This window comes from Anticarsia gemmatalis, chromosome 5, assembly GCF_050436995.1.
Source record: "Anticarsia gemmatalis isolate Benzon Research Colony breed Stoneville strain chromosome 5, ilAntGemm2 primary, whole genome shotgun sequence".
In the NCBI taxonomy this organism is placed as follows: domain Eukaryota; kingdom Metazoa; phylum Arthropoda; class Insecta; order Lepidoptera; family Erebidae; genus Anticarsia; species Anticarsia gemmatalis.
The window spans coordinates 2920682-2942473 of NC_134749.1; the positions used below are offsets into that span (position 1 = coordinate 2920682).

Consider the following 21792-nt stretch of genomic DNA (forward strand, 5'->3'; position numbering starts at 1 on the left):
CGAGAAATAACTCCGCAAATATTGAAACGGATTAAATAATATATTATGAGCACCACAACAAACAATCACAATACAAACATACGCAATTCATGGATATTCATTGTTTTATATATTATTCGTACAACTGACACCTAGGAGACAACATAGACATAGCATAGAAGAAAATGGCTGTCCTTTCTTCTGCGAAAAGTGAATTAGGCAATATTGTAGATGTAGAAGAACAGAATGAAGAAATTGAAAATAGAGAAGGGATCGATGAATCTTCTCCACTCAAACCAAATACAGAAACAAAGGAGCCTGAAGAAGTTAAAAAAGATGTAAAGAAGAAACTGACACTTAGAGAGAGATTAAAAATAATAAAAGAGAACACGACTGTGGAACCGATTATGGCTTGCTACGTTATGCCGAGTGTCCTCGCGTCATTGGCCGTGCAAAATCTGAACCTTGAAAAGGCTTGCCGAGTAAACTTGAACTTCGGTGACGAGGTGTGTGATGCGCTGAACTTGAGACAAGTGGAGAACTACACATCATATGAAGATGAGGTTCAAAGGCTTATTGCTAAAACACAAGCGTGGAAGAACATCATACAGACTGCAATCCCTGTAATGCTTATTTTGTTCGTCGGAGCTTGGAGTGACAAGACTGGAAGAAGAAAAGCCTGTATTCTAGTACCAATTGTTGGTGAATTCTTATCCTGTATAGGTTTTATTGTGAACAAGTATTTCTTCTATGAGTTGCCTGTTGAAGTGACGGCGTTGACTGAAGCACTGTTTCCTGCGATTACTGGAGGCTGGTTCACAAATTTTATTGGAGTGTTCAGCTACATAGGGGACATTACCACTAAAGAGAATAGGACATACAGAGTAGGGTTAGTGAACATGTTTATGTCGTTAGGTTATCCTATTGGTAGCGCTTTGAGCGGCGTCATATTATCATGGGTTGGTTACTATGGGGTATTTTTAATATCGGGTTCTTTGTACTTGTTTAGTTTAGTGTATGGATATTATTTTTTGGAAGAGCCGAAACGAAAATCTGAAGAAAAAAGTGTAAGTAGTATTATTTTTATTTGTTTTCCCGCAGAAATTATTATAGATTTTATTTTATTGAAGTAGAACTAGCTCAGTAAAACATCATAATACAAATAAGCCATCACAAATTCATCATATTTTATTCTTAGAAACTAAAATATATTTGAAAACTATTGCTAATTAGAGTTTGAAATTTTGAATCCAAACGATTTTAGTAAAGCCAGATTATTTATACACTTAGTTGATATTTCTTATTCTCTGAAGGAATAAAATATGAACTATGTTAATAAAAGTAACTTCAAAAGTAATGTAATTCAAAAAACATTTTTATATTCTCTCATAATTTTACGAAATATAAAAAAACGTGAAACATGTTTCTACTAATTAATTATGACACAGTTTTTGAAATATCGCTTTTTGACATTTCCATAATTAATACCACTTAAATACTTTTAAAAAAAATTACAAGACTGTAAACTGCAAACCGCAAACGTAGAACTGCAGCTAGAGCCCTTCGCTATCATATCTCCGGATTGATACATAATAATTACTACATTCGCTGCAGTTTGCGGTATGCAGTCGACTGCAGAATCTACCTTACAAAATGACTTACATATTGCCTGCATTCCTTCACAATGATATTCTTTCTTTAAACAGGAGAGTCAAACAGAAGAACGTAAAGGATTCTTTCGAGAGTTCTTTGACATAGATCTGGTGATAGAAACCTTCAGGGTGGCTTTCAGAAAAGGTCCAGGCAATAGAAGATTACGAGTCGCCCTTCTTCTGTGTTGTGTCTTCGTCATATTTGGACCTATGAATGGTAAGAAAATGTTACATTCCCCAGCGTTTTGCCATGACTTGTAACAGTTCAATGGTTTTTAAGTAGGCTTCATAACTACATATTTATTTTCAAGATTTTTACGTAATAAAACTAATGTTGTAAGTTCACAAAGTTTACGTAAGAGATAAAATAATTTGAAGTAAACATAGTATCGCGGTCTTTTTTATGTTTACATACGTCATGTTATTTACTTTTGTGTCTCAAGTGGTAGACTTTATAAAACAGACTCTGTAATAATCAATTCATCGAAAAATTTCACCACAGTCTTAAGAAAGAGGGCGAATGTGAAACTTGAAATTTAATATTTTCGAAGAGATTCCACCATTTTTTTTGTAGCATCTAATTTAAATAATTCTCCATAATAAAAAGAAATTCTTACGATTCCCCGGTGCCTTTTAAAACGTTCAGGGGTAGGACTGAAGGATGAGGACATTAAAAAAGCCAGGCGTATTTATTACGACATACTAGCATTGTCTCGCGACTCTGTTTATGGGTTCGGGAAAGAGGCCGTGCTTGCTATCATAATTTTGTTAAGGACCATTGTGCTAGAATGATTTAGATAACAAATTCTGTAGTAAAATGTAACAAGTATTTATTTCTGTCAAAGCTTTTCAACTGCTATCCATATTGTTATTGTAAAAGCGTAACAAACTCAATCTTAGCCTGAACACAAAATAAACCCACTCTCTGTACACCTATAATGACTTTATGTTAAAAGCACCGATCCGTAACGCGATTCTTTAGCACTGTCGACTATCGACAACCGTAGCTATCGAGAAATTTTGTATGAAAATCTGATCAGCGCCTCTAGCGGGCGTCGTAAGAACTACTTTTGCAGTACATTTCAAATGTCTGCAAAATCTCGTTACTCGATACCTACAGAGCTGAATTTTGACGTAACGATAGTTTATATTCCGAAGTGACGCAGCATTTGAATCGCAGGCACAAATCAGTATTCAAGTAATAGTCGAGTATTTTGCCGACATAATAAAAAAAATAATCAGACAAACAGATGCATTTTTCCAAACATCGTTATTTAGGTCAAACTGTTCAATATTATTGTGTGGCTGACGTTTTTCCTCATAGGGGCAAACAGGGCTGCCACTGATACCGAATATCATGTTTTTTTTACCTTTTCGCTTCTCCCTCTTATGGCTGATAAGTAAAATTGTACGTCGCGTGTTGTTACTCTGTCATACGTAAACGACAAAAATGATTTTGTGATTGTTGTACATTGATAGTAGGGTGGGTTTTTAGACATTATGTTATCATTAGACTTTTTCATAATTATAAAGATAATTTCTTTAACAATGCAACTTATACTACAAATCTTTTAAAAGAAACGAAAATTATAATTCGTGAATCACACATTTATATAGTCTTGTTAAGAGTAAAGTGACTCTTTACTCTAAACAAGATGCTTGTTTAATATGAACGAAATTGTTAGTGTTTAAAAACCAATATGTAGTTCACAAAATGGAAAGATTTAGTTCTGCAACTGCGTTTTAAATTATTGGTTTATTTGTTTCAGGTGAATTTACAATAATGTACTTATTCGCACGATACAGATTCAGTTGGAATGAAGTACAATACAGTATGTGGTCGACTTATGCGATCATCACCAATCTTATAGGTAAGGTATATTCTGGAATACCTTGTTAACTCCGGTAGGTTAATAAAAGATGATAAATAGGATAATGAACTTTATGAATGTGCTATTCCCAAACTTTTGATTCAAAACCCAACTTGTTAATTGTTAATTTGTTTCTGTGATAGACATTTTCAGTTGCTGTTAAACCGTTTCGTAGAGTGATGATGTTTGTTATTACCACCATGGGTTTACGATAACATATCAAATTGTTGGATATTGATCACCTGTTTGTATCTTCACGTCTACTTAAAGAATTCTAATCAATACAACTTTCGTTTGCAACTCAACAGGTACATACTTCTCAATAACTCTGTTTACGAACTACATGAAGCTGGACGACACTCTGCTCGGGATTATATCCATTGCCTCCAAGATTATCGCTTCCTTCGCTTATGCCTTCGCCAGAACTGACTTGGAAATATACCTAGGTAAGTAAGATACTCTGATCTAATTTATTGTTTTAGTGCTTTGAGTGAAAATAGTCCGATTTTCATACAACAAGATGACCAAATGCGGGTTTGGCACTAGGCATGATGCTTTTAAGAGTCTTTTAATTTTTTTTTGTTGTGTAATGTTCTCGTACTGATTACCAATAAAAACAACTTGTAATAGCTAAAAGTTGTCGGGCTAAAACCAATTTTTACTGTGCCAATAAATATAGCACTGGCTTTTGCTGATATAGTAATACTAAGTTAAAATCCTAGTTTTTTGCGTTCTTCTTGGCAAAAAACTCAGGAAACAAAGACTACTATGTAGTCCACGTAAGAAACGATGCAATTTATTTACCCACTACTGCACAATCTACCGTTAATTCTGCAGATACAAAAATCATCAACTTATGAAAATATTCCACATTATTTTCTCTACAACATATTTAGAATATTCCCGATCGCCACCCAATTCAGTAAATTCGTTTATAACGGCGCTACAAAGGCATTCCCTCATATATTACCGCACTAAGCTCAAGTCGTAAACATACAAGCCTTACTCAAAACTTAAACTGTAGTTACAAGTTATGCATTCAGTTTACGTTTAATGAATTAATTCTTAGTTATGGCTTTGTAAACGATTCATGGCTTTTAATGGTATATTCTATGTGTCCGTTAATTTGTTTTTATGTGGACATTAAAATTGTGGCTACTTTTGATAACTGTTTTGTGTTTATTGCTTTGGTTTCAATTACATGAAACCTTTTCGGTGTAGTTAAACATATATACTACGTAGAAATGTGCTTTAAATTTTTATTAGTTAATTGTTCTTATTTATTTTTTTATCTTGTTCTATTTTCTAAACAGAATGCTGGAAATATTATATTGATATTCGTTTTTTCTTTGGACACTAAGGTGGTTACGTAAAGATGTAGAAACATTAAGCTTGTATAATCGAATCTTTTTTATAATCGAATCAAATGTATAAAGTGTGTAACTGTGGACGATTACTTCGACGTAGGTTCGGCTCCTGTTCTGAATACAATGTTTCAAAGTTTTAAAAGACCTCTTCTAAAATTTATTGGCATATTCTTTTTGTAAAATGACTGCTAAGATACATTTAATTAAATTAACTACGATGGATGTCTAAAGGCTTAGTTCGTAGCAAAATATTATGCACAGTTGTGGTTAGTGGGTTTACTATAGTACAAACACTACAATGACGCTCGGAATAATCTTTATTACCGTGTTTTCCATAAGATAACATATACTATTAATATCTTTGAGTAAAAGCTTTATTTGATATTATTATACATTTTATATATTTTCACTTGGCTAGCGTGGTGGAGTCAAGGCCCCTCTCTCGTCCAAAAGTAGACCCTTGCCCAGCAGTGGGACAGTAATTTCTTTTTACGAGCTGACTCGCACAACTTCGCTTGCGTCACATATAGAGAGAATGGATCAAAATTTTCCCCGTTTTTGTAACATTTTTAACTGGTACTTTGCTCCTATTGGTCGTAGCGTGATGATATATAGCTGTCTATCTATAGCCTTCCTCGATTAATGGGCTAACTAACATGAAATAAATTTTCAAAACCGGCAAGTAGTTCCTGAGATTAGCTCGTTAAAACTCTCGAGCTTTATAATATTACTAGCTGACCCGCGCAACTTCGCTTGCGTCACATAAGAGAGAATAATAGGTCAGAATTTTCCACGTTATTGTAACACTTTTTTACTGTTACTCTGCTCCTATTGGTCGTAGCGTGATGATATAAAATATGCTTTTTTTTTCACGAAAAATATTCTTAAAATTATTTATATCTCTTAATATAACGAAGTCGCGCTAAGGCATATCCGCCATTAAAACAGTTGCCATGACAACGGAATTTTGTTAATTTAATGTCATAATAATATTAATTATTCGCGACTTCGATCGCCACCTGAATTTTCCCGGGGTATAAAGTACCCTATGTCCTTTCTGGGGTATCAAAATATCTCAGCGTCGGGTAAAAATATTCTCAAAATTATTTATATCTCATATAACTCGCGCTAAAGCATATCCGCCATTAAAACTGTTGCCATGACAACGGTATTTTGTTAATTCAATGTCATTATAATATTGGTTGTTCGCGACATCGGTGGCGAAACCTGAATTTTCCCGGGAAATGCGTCATTTTCCCGGGGTAAAAAGTAGCCTATGTCCTTTCTCGGGTATCAAACTATCTCCATACCAAATTTCATGCAAATTGGTTCAGTAGTTTAGGCGTGATTGAGTAGCAGACAGACAGACAGACAGACAGACAGATAGACAGACAGACAGACAGACAGACAGACAGACAGACAGGCAGAGTTACTTTCGCATTTATAATATTAGTATATGGATCATAGACATTAATATCCTTTCTCAAACCCGGGATGATATATGGAAAAACCAAATCATTTTTTAATTTATGGCTGGATTTTATCTTTAAGATAAAAATATGTCTTCACTTTACTCTATAATTTTAAAAGACGCTGTTATATGAATTGTATATGTAGGTAAAATATTCACTACAGTACAGATTTGTTCTTGTAAGCAATATTGATTGCATGAAACTGTATCGTTAATACATTCGTAGTTCTATGTACTGCGTTGAATGCTTGTGTGTAAACACATGCATACGTCTATAACGTAGATGTCTGATCGAAGTGAAACCTCGAAGCTTGTGGCTCAATACAGATTTTGACAGTCCTTACTCAATCTCTTCACACATAGTAGTATTATATTTGCAATAGTGCACTTTTTCTAATGAGATTAGTTAATATTTCTACGTAATTGTGGAAGCTTAAGGTTGCGAAGAATGATTTAGGACTTATTATTATGAAAATATTTCTATATAAGTATTTACGTAATTCTCAAAGTAAAATATCTAATCTTTTTTTGGAAATTGCAAGAAGTTATTATTTTTTTCAATTGATGTTTTATTGTTGACACTTCTAAATTGACATTGACATTTCGAGATAAGTATTGATAAGCGGAATTGGAAAACTGACAGTGCCTCGATTCTCTACTACTATCGACTACCGGCATCCGAAATGTCATCGAGAAATTTTGTATGAAAATCTGATCAGCGCCTCTGACGGGTGTGTCGTAGGAAAGATTTTGACAGTACATTCTAAATGTCAAAATTTCGATAGCTAGCCGGTTGTCGCTAGTCGATAGTGGTAGAGAATCGAGGTACAGGTTATTTCATATATTTGCTGTCTATTACTAAAATAAGTTATCTGGCAAAATTATTCATTATCTGGTCCCTGCCAAGACGTATAAGAAAAAGACGTGACTCTAACAATGTTTCTAAAAGTTAAATTTAAAATGTTCTCACTTACTACCAAGATTAATTTCAAAACGGGAACTTTTCATAAATAAATGAATAACAAAGAAGCGTTACATTTATTATCTAACGCATTATTTGAACGCAGTATTTGATATGAGATTAGAACCGAAGGTTAAGCACATACCAATATTATCTCGTCTGAGACAATATAACAATGGCATTCAATTAAACATTATAGTGATTACGACATTATTGCGCCACTGGAACTAAAAACCCTATTTGATCTCTTCTGCAATGTATTTCAAAGATCTTTTAAAGTTATATAATTGTAGATGATAACCTTGTACAAGATAATACTAATACAAAAAACTAGTACTTAAATTTTATTATTAACGCTAACATGCATTCTCCCTTGGATTACTTGACATATCGGCGCAGTACAAATATGATCAAAAGTTACTATGTATATATGTTACTGTAAAAGCCCGAACTGTGGTAAATCCTAAGATTTTCCGGTAAAACCTAAGATTTTCCAACTCTCAATGGTAGAAGTCCGAACAAGCCAGAGTTTAAAAACTATGTTACAATATATAAAAAAATCCTCCTTCATTACTATGTTTATAACTATTTCACGGTATAATTATATACTGTGACATAGTTATAAAGAAGGAGTTTTGGGCATAGCGACATGGGTTATTTTTCTTTAACCACCCAGAAGGAGGAGCCCCGCGAAGCGGAGCTCCGGCGACATCTCGATATCATCAAGTGAATATAGGTAAAAGTTCGAAATAAAAGAATTGTTCGGACTTTTACCATTGCGAGTTAGTAAATCTTAGGTTATACCGGAAAATCTTAGGATTTACCACCGTTCGGGCTTTTACAGTAACATATACATATGTATTTATTATCACAATGCAGAAACATTAAGACGATCACGATGTTTAAAATACTAACTTAAATAACATGCTAAACTGTCTTCCCAATATCCATAAATTTGTAAAATTTATATGTTTATTTATTTATTTACATGTTTTTGATTATTACAGCGCCTCTACTAGAGATCTTAAACGGAACCTCCTTCATAGCAATGCGCTCAATCGCCACTAAATTAGTAGATGGTGCAGAATTCGGTAAGTATATTTCAAAGTATCGATGTTCTACAGTATAATTACAGAATTCAAAACATTCATGAAGGATGCATTTTTTTACCCTTATGATTGTTTGTCTTCAAAGACCTGCATACCCTCATACCTCATACCTGCATAGTTTCATAAGTAATTACGAGTATTTCAAATTGGTATGTATTTTTCGGTTTAAACCAGCATTGCGCTCATTTGAAACAAATAACAACTCAGCGGTCACTCCTGTTATATACTATTAATAATTTCACATTTTTGTTCTCTTTCAGGTAAGGTAAACTCCCTCTTCGGTCTAGCAGAAGCCATGACTCCATTATTGTACGGGCCCCTGTACTCAAAAGTTTACGACGCGACACTCAAAATTCTGCCCGGAGCTGTGTTCCTTCTAGGGTCTTTCTTAACTCTGCCTGCTGTCGCTATATTTACGTAAGTATACAAGTTTTTGATTCAAAAATAAGCAATGGATTTTAATAATTATCACTGTTTAAATATTTTGTCGAAGTTATGTAGAGAAGAACTTTAGAAAATGACACGCATCGCAAAAACGTTAATATTTCTTTAAGCTATAGAGTTTGATATATGGTATTGTAATAAAACTAATTAAATACTATCTACTTATCAATAGACTCTAAACTTAAGAACTTTAACTACTATTCTTAATTTAATGTTTAATCGAACGTATTTAACTCCCAAAGCTTGAAGGTGTTCTTTCAATTACATAAACTACTAAAGTAATTAAAAACCTATTTATCTCTCAGTCCAAACTAACCTCTCTTTATTAATAGCTGACACTTAAACAAATCCACTTTTAAAATCCAATACACAACAGCTCTATTATCCTATAAATTACTCTAAACCTTTTCACAATTGAAAACTGGATTATCAAAAGGTTTTAATTTATTTTCAGATGGCTGTATTTCGAACACAAAAAAGATGTATCGAGGCAAAGCTTAAAAACCGACGCAGAGAAGCAACAGGCACCACAATTAAAATAAAGTTAAATGGAATCGCTTTTTAAAAACTGTAAAGATTCATTGTTCGGCTTTTTACCGATTCAGATGGAAAGAGATGGAGATATGTGTTTGTGTCTCGTATTTTATGGTTGAAATATTGGTTTTGGAATGGTTTTGATGTGAATCGTGATATGCTACCAAAGATGCGGGTTATGGTTTGATGTGCGGTGTACTTATGTTAATAAATGTATAAAATATTACTTAAGAAATTAAATGGTATACACATACAGTTATTTTTTTACTTATCCCTTCTATGTTCCGGTGGTATTTTTCTAGAATTTAACGCTCAGCCACACCAACGAGCTTTCAGTTGGTCCGATGCTTCTAGTGCTACCATTATTAAAGAACCATTTAGAAAACTAGCTGTTCTTTTGGTGATATTTTAGCTCCGGATTTACAAAACGTAGAGAATTTTTAAACATTAGTAAAATGCATCATGCATGAGTAACTAAATGTCTCAAATTCTTCTTCTTCTTTTCTTCTTCTTATCGTATGGTTAGTGGTCAACCTAGTGTCAAAGTTGTTCAAGCCGCCCGAAGGGTTTTGACATGGCTTAACGACTGTTATCTTAATCGACAACAACCGGTACCGACTTTTTACGTGCCCTCCGAAGCACGCATAGCAAGTCTCAAATAAAAAAGGATTACTCTCATCAATCTCCACTCAAAAGTGATTTATTAAAACTACGAAACACGTCAAGATTAGTAATTACCTCAAGAGCATTCAATCCACATTTTACATGAACATCAAATAACTAGTAATATACGTTATATTGTTGTATGTAATTCGAATCTCATTATTTACTTGAGACGAGAGACACAAAGGTGTTCATCGAATTACCCGACTATAATTCATCATACTCATATTAGAATGTTCTAGAAATTATTAAGATCTTTCGAGTTAACGAGATGTAGAATTGTTGAATGGTAAAATATACCTAACTAGAGGCTGTCCGCGACTTCGTCCGCGTGGATTAGTTACTATTAAAAAACAGATTTTTTTAATTCGAACTAGATTAGCGTGTATTTTGCGTAGTATGTCTAATATTCAATAAGGGCTTTTTCTCGCGTTTGTTACCGAAATAAATGAAAGATATTTCAAGTAATCAAATCGATGTTGGTTAGGTACTTTGTTTAAACAGATGAAATCTGACACTTCTGTTTATCTATCTGGTGATGGTCACTATTGTTAGTTAACAACTGGGGCACAATTCAAAACAGATTACCTAGAAAGCACCCACTCAACTCATCCGGCCAAGTGCGAGTTAGGGGCAACTGTATTGCAATTCTTAACAGTCGGTACTATCATGTACTGCAAGAATAGTAAGTACCTACCACAACGCCAGCAAGTGGCGCCGATCAGATTTTCATAGGTTTCTTGTTCACTTGTCAGGTGTCGGTAGTCGATTGAGGTAGAGAATCGCGTTACAGATCTATCTCCATCTCCATAACGTATCGTTGTCGTGTCGTCACATATAAAGATTCCAATGTCATTGAACGGAAAAGGTCAAGAATAGGGTTTTACTCCGACCGAAACGTCGGTAGCATTTCAGAGGACTGTCAATTAAAACAGCCTCACCCTAAATTGGTTTGTTTTGTACCAAACTTATTGGTTTTCTTTTATATTTTTATTCTATAAACGTTTCAGAAAAGGGGAATGGACAATCGTTGGTTTATTTGTATTTCATTTTCAACGCTTTCAATTCAGTCCCTGAGTGAAAGTGTATTTGTAATAAAAGCCCGAAATTAAAAATTCTTTATTACTTTAAAAGGTTTATTACATTTTATTTATTTGTCTATTACTAAATTTGACTACACTAATATCGTTACATGCTATAAAATAAACGTATATGTTGAATACATAATATATTATCTAATACAAATCGTGTACTTGTACTACAGTCTACAGAACCACTTTTGCATTTTTATGCAAGAAAAGTAGGTAACACTATCTTTTACTCACTGTAATGTAATGCAATTCTCCATCTTATAGACGATTTGAGAGTTAGTTCCTTCTAAATACGACGGGGATGACATTCAGTACATATTTACATACATACATAATATCACGCCTTTTTCCCATAGGAGTAGGCAGAAACCAAAGAACGCCACATGGTATGATCCTTACAAACTTTGAACTACTCACATCCATAAATCTTTTCATACTTAATAAATACTATATTTAATTTTATACAAATTCTGGATAGCTATTCGGTTATCGACAGTGGCAGAAATCGAGTAAGTATTATACAAACATCCTTATTTGTATTACAACGTACTGACCGGATACATGGGCAGTAAAACAAAATATTGACAATGAATTAACACAGTCACTGTTTTATAATATCGGTCGGATATTATCTTCACCACACATATTTAAGAATTGTCCATACAATCCTGAACATGCGGGATAGGTTTATCTATACTTATAATAAATCTGTAGAGAGGTCAATTCTGTACATTGAATATATTTAAAAAAAAACCAATGGGGGATGTTTAGTAACGGATACTGATACCGAATCTGCAATTTATAATTTTCTTTTCTGTCTGTCTGTCTGTCTGTCCTCCGTCTGTATGTGTCGCTATCACGTAAAAACTACCGGATAGAACGCACTGAAATTTGCTATATGCATAGAATAAGTAGTGGAGCAGTTCCTAGGATACTTTTTATCGCATAATTTTTCATAGATTTTTAGAAAATTGAAAAAAATACGTAGAAATCTTTCGAACCTGCGTTTCCCTAAAGATTCCATAGATGGCGTTGCGAATCCATTTCACAACATTCGCAATATAGTTCGCGGCGCCTGCCGTATCGATACCTGTTGTTCGCACCAACCAATAGATGGCGTATAGTCCGCAACAAAGCATGTTTTTCCTAATTAATTTATTTTGATTGCTTTATTGTAAAAAAAATACCTTTGAAACAGGCTATACATTTATAAGATTTTCAAACATAAATGTTGTATGATTTATTACACAAAAATGTTGGTTTACGAGGGTCCGGTGCGGTCGGGATATCCTAGGTGGCAAACCGAATAATTTCGTTTGTGGTCGTTGTTCGCCGCTACTAACAGATGGCGTTGTAGTTCGTAACACATAACCAAATTAATTGGTTGCATTAAGGAAATAAATTGGATAGCTATGAAACAGACTATGTGGTAAGTTTTAAAAAATAAACAACGGATGATATAAGTATAAAAAATAATTACGGGTTACGCGGTTTCGGACGTATCATCGTAAGTATACATTATTACGCGTCTGAAGAGCTCCGGCGCAGATAGGACCTATAATAATATTCTGAATCTAGACGGGTAAGCAATGGTCAGTCTATAATAAGGTATTATATTTTACACTGTAAACTGCTACGGATACAGACGACAGCGGAAAAGAAGGTAACCACAGGAAATCAGGCCTGCCTGAGCCTGTGTCACATTGTGTGCCCTTCGGGTCCCTTTCGTAAATAACCATTAGATGACATAAGAGTTGTTAACATTTTTATGTGTAGGTGTATCGAGTGCTTCGCAATTCGCGTGCTCAAACGAATAAGCAACAGTACGAAATTCACGCGAGCGGAGCCGCACGGGTCAGCTAGTTAGAAATATAACTAGTGTTTTTAAATGTGGCCTTATTTTGATAAGAAATTCAAGCATAATTATTAATACCTATACTATTTTTTTATGAAAAAGAGTTACGCTCGCCGGTCTGTAAACAATCAATGGTTTAAGAAACGTTGGGCGCAGACATTTAATAGGTACTATAGTGGGTGATATTCAGTAATTATAACTTTAACAATCAGCTTTAAATCGTTTTTTACGCTGATAAAGAAGATGAGGGTTGACGTCAGGCAGTCAGTTGTAAACACATTCTTCTCCTTTACAGCATTTTTTTGAGAAAATACCTGTAGTTCCGATCCCACGTGACGTAGGATAAGGACAAGAAAAAGAAGAAGACACTCATAAACTTTGACACTAAGCTGACCACTAAATAAACAATAAATATACGAGCAGTGAATTGTTTAATTTCTTCGCCAAATGAAGTCTTTTCAAACGAACAGAATTGATAACTATGACAATGTTAATGCGATACTTAACACCCCGTAATTCCTCTGTTCATGAATAAACACCTGTTTTATTGAAGCTACCATTTATAATTTATTCTTTCCTCGTTGTAGGTTTCAATAGTCTTGCTTTGAGTTAAATTATTACTAAAACAATAAGACTTAGTTAACAAATCAAGATAATTATCGAAATTAATTGAAAAATAACAAGTAATTATGCGTGAAACTTTATTAATCGCGAAATTTATTTAAAAATCAATTAAAACGTAGGCATAACGAATTAGAAATGATAATTAATATTGTCAACAAATCTAATCCTAATTACAGTACAACTTTGGCTGATTACAGTTTTGTAATTTAATTGAAATTGTGTACATGTGTGCCATAGAGACTATACAAGGATTCTTACAATTATTTTCTCTGCCATTTCAAAATGAAATTATTTACTTCTTTAATCCTGTTATTAACTGTAAGTATAAGTCTGCAATTAATAATGATAATAGAGAATAAATTACGTACACAAATTATATTGAGTGTTACGACCATGTATCCAGTCAGTGGTCAGGAACTGCGGGATGTATCACTGTTATTTTTTTTAAAGTAATAACATAATCAATGACACATTGTTTGTATTTATTTCAGATCAATTTTTCGGGGTGTGAAAGAACGCCAAAACCAAGTGTAAGATAATTAATTGATTTTTTTAGTTTCTTGTACTAGTCACTTATGAGTGTGTAAGATTTAATTCTTTGTATTTTGTGCAACACAGAATATAATTTTTAACCCGCTACTATTCCACTGCTTTACCACACTGGCACTGGCCTAAAGGCCTTACCTACCGATGAATTGAATGAGGGATTAGTCCTTAACTAACGCCACCACGCAACCGAGTGCGAGTTTAGACTCTTCATACCCGCAAGAAATGCGTTAATACATTTTTGGCACAGGCATTCAAAGTTTCAACACGATATATTCCTTCACCGCTAGTCATACTATCATTTGATTAATTTAAATATAGCATTTAAATTTACAATTATGTTTTTTTTCAGTGCGCGGGATGTGAAAAAGTGAGCTGCTATGAAGGCGATTACGATGTAATGAACTTTGATGAGTTCGAACTAAAGAGTTGTGAGGATAACTGTTTTTATCAGGTGTCTAGTTGCTACAGAAACTGTCCTGATAAAATATGCAATGGATAATACGTCTGCGTTTGTATTTTAATTAAGACCTTGTGTAGTACGAAATATGAGTTAATCTACTATGATAAAATTATATGAAATTCTGATTCTGGAAGTTTTCAATGTATTTAATTTCTTATTTCAGTAGCTCGATTATCTACAGTCGGTACTGTCGAGTACCGAAAGTTTGACGTTGACAATGTACTGCCAAAATAGTTCCTACGACACCCGTCAGAGGCGCTGATCAGATTTTCATACAAAATTTCTCGATGACAAGCCCGTTGTCGGTAGTCGATAGTAGTAGAGAATCGAGCTACTGGATTGCTTAAGTATGCAGTATTATTATTAGACCTTGACTTATATTAATGACGAAACGTACGGCTTAGGTACAAACAAAATCATCATCTTCAAATCTGTGCTTATCATAATTTTGAAATGAATTATTCGTCCGAACTGAACATAATTTTATTTTACACTAGCTGATTCGCGCAACTTCGCTTGCGCCGTTTTTGTAACATTTTTTTCTGGTACTCTGCTCCTATTGGTCGTAGCGTGATGATATATAGTCTCCTCCTTCTTCGATAAATGGCCTATCCAAACTGAAAGAATTTTTCAAATCGGACTAGTAAGCGTACAAACAAACAAACTCTTTTGCTTTATAATATTAGTATGGATACATTAGAAACTGTAACAAAACATAACCTCAATTTCTGCTAAGGCAAGTTCAAGTTTGTACATACAATCTGTACGTACCAAGTACAGCCGGGAAGAAGTTCATCAATCAATCAATATAACAATTCAGCTGAAGTGAGCGGTTTTCAGTCCTGATTACATGAATTACTAATGTAGGGCTGTAGCTACATGAAATTAATAGCAAATTAGATATTACTCTTGAGACGCAAACCTCATATGTGTTAACCAAATTTAAGTGTATAATAAGAAAACCTTGAAAACCTCGGAAAATCTCTTTATGCTATTTATATTTTTGATATATTTTAATTAACAATCATCACAAAATGTATAAAGAATTGAAACGTAATGTATGTTTATGTATACGTTCTTAATTTCCGATGAGAATTTTAAAGGTAAGGGTACGATATACCTTATTTGGTACCCGACGTTCCTACCAAGTTACACCGGTTGCAAACGCAAGCAGACAAACTCTTGTATTTTATACAGATAATCCTCAGAAAAAGAGTCATTGTATTGTCAAAGTACTGCTGTTATTTACCCATAAGCAATTTATTTCAATATAAAGATAGTCTGCGCTATATCTACCTAATATGTTGAACTTTTAAAACTTTAAATACTATTTTCCATTTATTCTAGCACGTGGAAATCAGTAACATGATCATAACAGCTACATCCACATGTACAAACATCCTCAATTCAACGTGTCATGTTTATATTGGTCTCAGACAGTTCAATCGACTAAATATGTATATTAGTTATCCTGAATTCTGTCTGGAACAATAGTTAGTAGGTCACAGCCCTATTCCAGCAACTGGAGAGCCCGTCCTACAGGATTTATGTTCAAGTGTTACTCAACATTATATAAATGTGTATCGAAATACGGTTACTATGCGAATTAATTACATAACAGTCAAGCGTTATTGAAAAACCGGCCAAGTGCGAGTCGGACTCGTGCCTGAAGGGTTCTGTACTATCATCTGCTGAATTTGAAGCGTCTACTTGTTTGTACGAAAAAAACACGTTTATTGTATAGGGACCTCCCTTCATTTCTATTTTTTAGTTTTTGGTATTTGTTGTTATAGCGGCAACGGAAATACATAATTTGTGAAAATTTCAGGTTTTTTGCTATCACGGTTTATGAGATAAAAGCCTGGAGTCAGACAGCGGAGGCTTAGTAATATAGTCCTGATTTACCTTTTGGGTACGGAACCCCAAAAATGATTCCATTTTTATATCGCCTCATTTAATCACTATAGAATTTCATTCAAATCTTATTATAAATTGACACTTGAATAATTTTTACAACATGCGTCTGAATAACACAAAATAATGCTAAGCTACAGTAGCTGTAAATTTATTTATTTGTTTAGTAATACGTAAAATTATTTCTATTAAAATATTAAAAGTCACGCATGTCTCATTGTCGCCTTCGGCGTGACCTACTCTTCAATAACGTTGGCTAGTGGCAACGAAAAACGCCAACATAATCCTCAAAAACCGAAGTACCACGTCCGAAGTATCCTATTGTACTCACATAACTTCACTTACAACATCACACATTATACAAAGTAAATTCCTTCAAAAAACTGTTGGCGAAACTTTGAGCATCCGTCACATGCTAACGAGCAAAGGAACCCTTACGACTATTAAACGAATATCATCCAACCACTGACTTGCCCGTTATTTTGCATGTTATTAATTTCGCGAAGGCACGTCATTATCGCCCCTTTTAATTACGTTTAATGAATAAGCGAAAATTACCTTTTGTGTTATTCCAAAACCCTTTATGTGGTGGTTCTCGCGCATCTTAATGAGGTTTTCAAATTTTAAATACTGTTTTGAAAATAATTAACGATCTGCCGTGAAAGGCTTTTCACTGATCTGTTGAGTCGCGAGTCGATGCTGGTTTTGTATAGAATGTTACCGCGATTGACAATTTCGTAATGATCTTTCGTGAGTTGATTATGAAGCAATACTTTTTGAAGGGTAGGAATTAATTGATTCTTGTGTTTTTATAAGAATGATTGATAGAATTAAAGTATTTTTGAATCATTAGAATGATTTGTTCAAAATAAAAATTGCTTCACTAGAACTTTAACTGAAATATCTACTTGTACGTTCATGTATTAGTCGCTCACACGCTCTGTATTCAAAGACTGTCACAAGTCTCAAATATTACTGAGAACCAAGTTCACTAGAAGTCGTCACACTTCATATATCAATATCCATTAATTCCGGTCTTAAGAGCCGTTGACAGTATTCATTATCAAGTTTACTTGTATTCCCAGAAAATATTCCAAAATCACCATTCAAAATTAGTAGTCCCGAGAAACCGTTCACCGTGACACATCATCCACTGTGCATTATTCCATGTACTCTAGGCTTATTGTTTCCAAACTCTCCTTGCAACTCAACTCAGTACACGTATGTACTAAGGAGTTGCGGCCTCAAGTTGCCGGTATAATTCCTGAGGCAAAACACTCGGAATATATAATTGTAGGTAGTTAAAGCACCCATTATTTAGATTTAGGCAAATCAGTCCGCGCAAAACATTGCTTTTCACTTACACTGGTGTCATTTGTCATGAGTTTTTGGTGTCTTGCGAAGTTAGAAATAGATAAGGTTTGTATCACACTACATAGTAATGTAAAATATATTACATGCAATTTATTAACAGTATTTTCAGCGCAGTCAAAGTTGTCATTAGTAAAACGTCATGAGTCTTTGATACGAGGTCTAAGCGAAGAAAACTTTCTTCTATGACTCCACAGACATAAACGTGCCAATTGTTTTATCATTGTGTCTGTTATAAGGATAAGCGAAACAGCTTAGGATCATTTTCTTGTAAAACTGCTGATCCAACATCTGAATTTCTGATTTCTTTAGCTGATTGTCTTACAATTTTAAGATCTGTAGACCAGTTTTAAACCTTCGTAAAGATTATCTGTGAGATAATTCTAAATTCCAGCAGAAGGAATTGTGATCTGTTAATCGATATAAATTATACCTTTCCTAAGCCAATCACTTAAAATATTTAAACCTAAACCCTTCAAAAAGCATAATAACCATATGAAACGTAGGGCAGGTATATGTCAAAGCTCACGTGTCTCATGCATTAATAAGTATTAATACGACCCAATAAGATTTGTCTAAAAGGGTCAAAGACCTTTCTAATACTTTGAAATCACTTTGAGAATTTAGGTTTGGGTATGAAATGTTTTGATACATACACGTGGATACATTATTTGTACAGAAATTAACACGTATAATATCGTTATATCTTATGTCTAAAACGACTTCATTGTTAGACTTCGATTAAACATAGGTATTATACTAACGCAATAGAATATTTTTTCCTTTGATTTCAATACAGTAAATGATCGTAATTTTAGAATTACAGGTATATTTTTTCTAGGAAAAGAAATCAAAATATAGTCCACTACGCTCAACAAGCCCAATTTGGGACTTTAATTCAAAATTTGATCAAAAATGTACGTAATACTTCTACATCTCTTAAGTATATGTCACGTTTAGCTCCCACTGGATCGTGGACCTAATTCTGCCAAGCAATTATTACCATACCGAGTGTGGAAGTTAATTAACTCCAATACCATATCTTTACTGATTAAGTTCGTCTTTAAACTCTGCTTATATTACGAATAAATTACGAATTCCGACTTATTCCGACTTAGAATATCAAAAGTGAAGGAGGTCAGGAGACGATGTCAAACGTCATGTGGTGCAAAATGTTACGTCATACGTTTAAGGATATGTCACTAATTTATTGAAATGATTTTATGAAGTCTAAGTTTTCAGAGCTTATGAATATGTATCCTAACTTGCTAGATAAAGTTACAGCACGAGAACAACTGTTTTCATATTGATATACCTAAACGTTAAGTTGGTAAGGAAATCGTAAGAGTTCATCATTTCTCCAGATAGCTGAACAATAAATAACATTGAACACTAATGTAAGTATATAAAAACTCACATAAGTTAGAAAATCTTTTTTTATTTTCAAAAACGATATTTTTGTTTACAAATCTCATAAAAGTATAATTTGTTAGCTAAACAAAATACAATAACCCAGCAATCAGAGTACACGTGCCAAACAATAAATTTTCATTTAAATATTCAAATGTTTCCCTAGAACCAATAACATCTCTGTAATTTCATTCTGAAATATAAATGGTTCGATATAGCTTCAGGCAAACAAGACTAACAGAGCGTGTCAGCGTTCTAAACAATACACAGAATTCCATTAGAACAGCGTAAATGGATACAAAAAAGTACCGAAATATCGGTCACTATTGAAACCAAACAACGAAAAATGGTGCTATGATAAAACCCTCTCGTTTTCGCGTATTTGATTTAGTGTTTTCAATTGTGAATAAAAAATATACGTGCGTTTGTTCAAAGCGACTGTCAAAGGGCCAATTACTGGGAATAGAATTTACAAATTTAAGGTGTTGAACAAATGTTTCAACAGTGAGCAAGTGCTTTTGATAGCGTCAAAGGGGTTGACATTGGTTGTAATAATAATACTGTTTATACAGTTCAAAGCGCAACTTAGATCATATAAGTAAATATCGTGCAAGCTTCTGTGAATTACCGAAATAGTAGTTAGCATCGCTGTATCGGATTCTCGGAAGGACAGTTATCTAATGTTGTCATGCTGCTCGTGACATAATTGTGTTATGGGAACATCCCTAATGATCGCAGAATTTCATCAAACAAACCAAAATGAAATAAAGGATTATATAATATTAGATAACGTCCTGAGGAGCGATATCCTACTGCTGTGGAGTATCGACAACCGGCTAGGCAGCGCCCCTAGTGGGTGACCTGGAAACTAATCGGTCAGTACATTTTAAATGTAAAATTGTCTTTAGTACTGACTGTGAAAATCGCCCTACTGCACCGCGATTCTCTACTATTATCGACTACCGACAACCGGGTAGCTATTGTAGCGTACTTACCATACATATTACCACCAGTACCAGAATACCACACCTTACATTACCTCCAGGACAAGCCATTACCATAAATAATAGACAAACCAGAAGAAACCTTTATTCAAAGAAGAGCAGTTGACTTTTAATGTTTACGTCCTGACAAGGACCACAGAAACAAGTTTGACTTTCACCAGAAACAGGATTGACTTTGATGTTTACGTCCTGACAAGGACTTCAGAAACAAGTTCGACTTTTATGTTTACGTCCTAACAAGGACTGCAGAAACAGGAATGACTTTCCTGTTGGCTGTCCTGAAAAGGACAATAGAAACAATAAGGAGCTTCGAGGATACACAGCAGAATCAGCAATTCTTCACGAATACTCGTATCGTCGCCGACTCGCCGCAATCTTCCAAGACGTCCACACCGCGCTGCGCCGCCGATCAAAATGAGTGCGCCCGCGCGGAAGACGCCATATTTATACCGAGCCGCGAAACGCGGGGCGCGCCTGCGCGACAGTGACTCGCGCCGCGCCCGCGCTACACTAGCGCCGCGATGCGGTGCACAACACCCACTACTTCTAAGCTTAGTTTGTAAGATATATATACGATCATTTTGTAAATAAATTATGGTTATACTCTTGTCAAGTTCTTTTATTTAACTCAAGACCGTTACTCTGCTCCCTACACTATTAAAAAAAAAAGTTTGACAATCGTTTCAGCGCCTCTATCGGGCGACGTAGAAACAATTTTTGCAGTACATTTTAAATGTCAAACTTTCGATACATGAAAGTACCGACTGTACAAAATATATAAACGTACGCGCTGCTGTACTATCCACAATACATACATTTATAAAATACTTTAAAAGTTAAACGCAATTTTATACATCATTAACATTGTATATCATCATACATTTTACCTTCCAAATCCCATGCAAATAGTCATGTAAAATGAAGCGATTACATAATTTGGATATACGACGCGATGTGACGTCACTCGGTCATACACAAAGTCATACAAAGTGAGATTTAGTGCGTGAGCCGTGTACCTGTATGCACTTTGCAATGAATTCACGCTTACATGTGATTTAAGGCGCGTCGTATTAAATTGTTGCGTTATTTTGGCACTGTAATGTATTACGTACATGTCATACCTATAGAATAAGTCTGCATTTTAGATTACTTTTTAGGCTTCAATTGGGAGTTGGGTTATAGCATATATGATGATCGCAATGCAGCCACACTGCCTTGCCTGCGTTGTGGCTAAGACGAGTAAGTACCTTTTTTTTTTCGTCAGGAAAATCCGTTGGAGTCTATGAGAACGACCCGCTGCACTGGGACTGCGCAAACGGGGTATGTGGTCCGCCGTAGAGCCCACTAAAAACCTGACGAGCGTCCAACCGCTTCCGCAAAGACGTGCGCCGGGATAACCGCTATGAGCTAGTAGGGGCCCTACCCTGGGTGATGCCGCCTGGGTGGATAGTGACGGCATCAAA

At 34.6% G+C, this 21792-nt stretch overlaps 1 protein-coding gene across 1 annotated transcript; it reads left to right on the forward strand.

The window, feature by feature from the left end:
- The first annotated feature begins 95 nt into the window (after window positions 1–95).
- Window positions 96–9631, forward strand: LOC142972795 (lysosomal proton-coupled steroid conjugate and bile acid symporter SLC46A3-like). The gene is made up of 7 exons (XM_076114092.1): window positions 96–1046; window positions 1686–1848; window positions 3401–3502; window positions 3811–3948; window positions 8309–8392; window positions 8671–8827; window positions 9309–9631. Exons 1-7 carry the CDS (start codon window positions 165–167, stop codon window positions 9394–9396), a joined length of 1614 nt encoding a protein of 537 aa, XP_075970207.1. The 5' UTR covers window positions 96–164; the 3' UTR covers window positions 9397–9631.
- Window positions 9632–21792: the final 12161 nt, after the last annotated feature.